The sequence below is a fragment of the Monodelphis domestica genome, chromosome 5 (genome assembly GCF_027887165.1).
Source record: "Monodelphis domestica isolate mMonDom1 chromosome 5, mMonDom1.pri, whole genome shotgun sequence".
Taxonomy (NCBI): Eukaryota; Metazoa; Chordata; class Mammalia; order Didelphimorphia; family Didelphidae; genus Monodelphis; species Monodelphis domestica.
Window position 1 is genome coordinate 28,274,087 of NC_077231.1, and position 2,278 is coordinate 28,276,364.

Below are 2,278 nucleotides of genomic sequence, written 5' to 3' on the forward strand. Positions count from 1 at the left end.
TGAGGTTCTAGTTAATGCTGAACTTTTAGAATTATGTAAGGAGAATGTGGAATGTGGAGAGGGCAGGTCTGAGAAGGTCACAGGTAAAGGAATGGGAAGAGGATTTTTGTTTCTGCTACTCCTGATGACCAGAGGTTGACACTTGATAAGAATTTGAGAGGGTATTTCTGAGTTTTTGAATTCTGTATCTTATGTATCCAGATGCAATAGTGGATGACTAAGAAGGAATCCCAAATAAATAATGGTGGAGTATGGTTTGAATATATTTGTACTGAAGAAGAGAACAGAATTGGTATTTGGCTAAGATGAATGAAATCACAAAAGGTCCAGGGGACCATGTAGTAAAGTATAAAAAGAAAAGCATGGATTTGTAAAAAATTGAAGTTGGAAACAGAAGTTTTGGAAAATCATGAACTCTACTTATGTGACTAAAATCTTTTTCATCAGCATCATATTCAGAATCTCTCTTACATTATTGGCAGAGTGCTCCTCCCACCTCCCCAGTATACACCCTATTTTTGGCTCATTTACAGCCAATCTCTTTCTTTTACTTGCAGGTCCATTTAAAGTCAGAAGCCAGGGATGCGAAACCATTCCTTAACATTATTCATACTGCGGGGACTGACAGATGACCCTCAACTGCAAGTTCTGCTTTTTATTTTTCTATTGCTCACGTATCTGTTGAGTATTACTGGAAACTTGACCATCATCACCCTCACCTTGGTGGATCCCCACCTGAAAACCCCAATGTATTTTTTCCTTCGAAATTTTTCCCTCTTAGAAGTTTCATTCACTACTGTTTGTATTCCCAGATATCTATACAGCATGTCAACTGGAGATAATACTGTGACCTATAATGCATGTGCTGCTCAGTTATTTTTTGGCATACTCCTTGGGTCAACAGAACTTTTCCTCTTGTCAGCCATGTCCTATGACCGCTATGTGGCCATCTGCAAACCTCTGCATTACACAACCATCATGAGCAGCAAAGTCTGTAATCAGCTCCTCCTGAGTTCTTGGGTTGCTGGTTTGTTAATCATCCTCCCACCACTACTGATGGGCCTCCAGTTGGAATTCTGTGACTCCAACGTCATTGATCATTTTGGTTGTGATGCATCTCCAATTTTGAAGATCTCATGTTCTGATACAAAACTTATAGAAAAGTTGGTTATAATCTGTGCTGTCTTGACACTCATTATTACCTTACTCTTAGTGATTCTATCTTATGCATACATTATCAAGACTATTATGAGATTCCCATCTGTCCAACAAAGGAAAAAGGCCTTTTCTACCTGTTCCTCTCACATGATTGTTGTCTCCATGACTTATGGCACCTGTATATTCATCTACATCAAACCTCCTGGGAAGGAACAGCTGGATTTGAATAAGGTGGTGTCAGTGCTTGTGACCTCAGTTGCCCCTGTGATGAATCCCTTTATTTACACCTTGAGGAACAAACAAGTTGTACAAGCCTTTAAGGATTTTGTCAAAAGGATCGTATTTGTCACAAAGGCATAGAAGAATCCTGAATTCAAGATTCAAAAGGGTATAAGAATTCCATCATATTTTGCTTTCTCTTGTTAAGCACCACTTCCCTACTCTTTGGCCAGTTTAATGTTATCAACTTTTTACTTTCATCCTTGGATCAATATTCTTCTCATTCCATTTGTTTGAAATTGCCCTTTCCTCTACACTTGAATTAGAATTCTAATCTGTACAATCACTTGGCTTTGCCTATTAGGTCAAGTCCATTCATATGCTAAGACCAATTTTTGGCTCTAGCAAAATAGGCATCTCAGAATTCATACCATATTTTTAATTGCTCTAAACAAAACCAAGACTTTTGAGGCATCCTTTTTGGAAACCATTAATTAAAATGATCACAAATATAAAAACTTTCAGAAGAGTCATTGGCCTTAAAGCTTAGAATTGTCTTTTCCTACTCTACTAGATTCCTTTACTTTTACTGATATCCAAAGTGATATATTTTTGAGGAGTAGAGAATTGGAATATCATTATATGTTCCTCCCATGCAAATTGAGGCTGCAGTCAAGATTAGAGCAAGTTAATACAATCCTCATTAAGTAGTTATAGTACTTTGGTTCTCATTGGGTTTACTAATTTTCATATAGATTCATTTTCTGGGATTTGGATCTCAAGTATTCCCTAAAGTATTTGTTTGTGGATTTTCCTTAATTTCTTAATGTCATTTTCATTATTCTCTAGTTTGAACATCTCATCCTACCCTTTTAACAACTATGTAGTACAGAGATGATAA

General features: G+C 36.9%; 1 protein-coding gene across 1 annotated transcript; it reads left to right on the forward strand.

The window, feature by feature from the left end:
• The first annotated feature begins 567 nt into the window (after positions 1–567).
• LOC130454782 (olfactory receptor 6C2-like) lies at positions 568–1,518 on the forward strand. Its single transcript, XM_056800982.1, has one exon. It carries the CDS (start codon positions 583–585, stop codon positions 1,516–1,518), a length of 936 nt encoding a protein of 311 aa, XP_056656960.1. The 5' UTR covers positions 568–582.
• Positions 1,519–2,278: the final 760 nt, after the last annotated feature.

What these genes read in the sequence shown, in the direction of transcription:
- LOC130454782 (XM_056800982.1), top strand. Translation starts at nt 583, where the DNA reads ATGCGAAACCATTCCTTAACATTATTCATACTGCGGGGACTGACAGAT.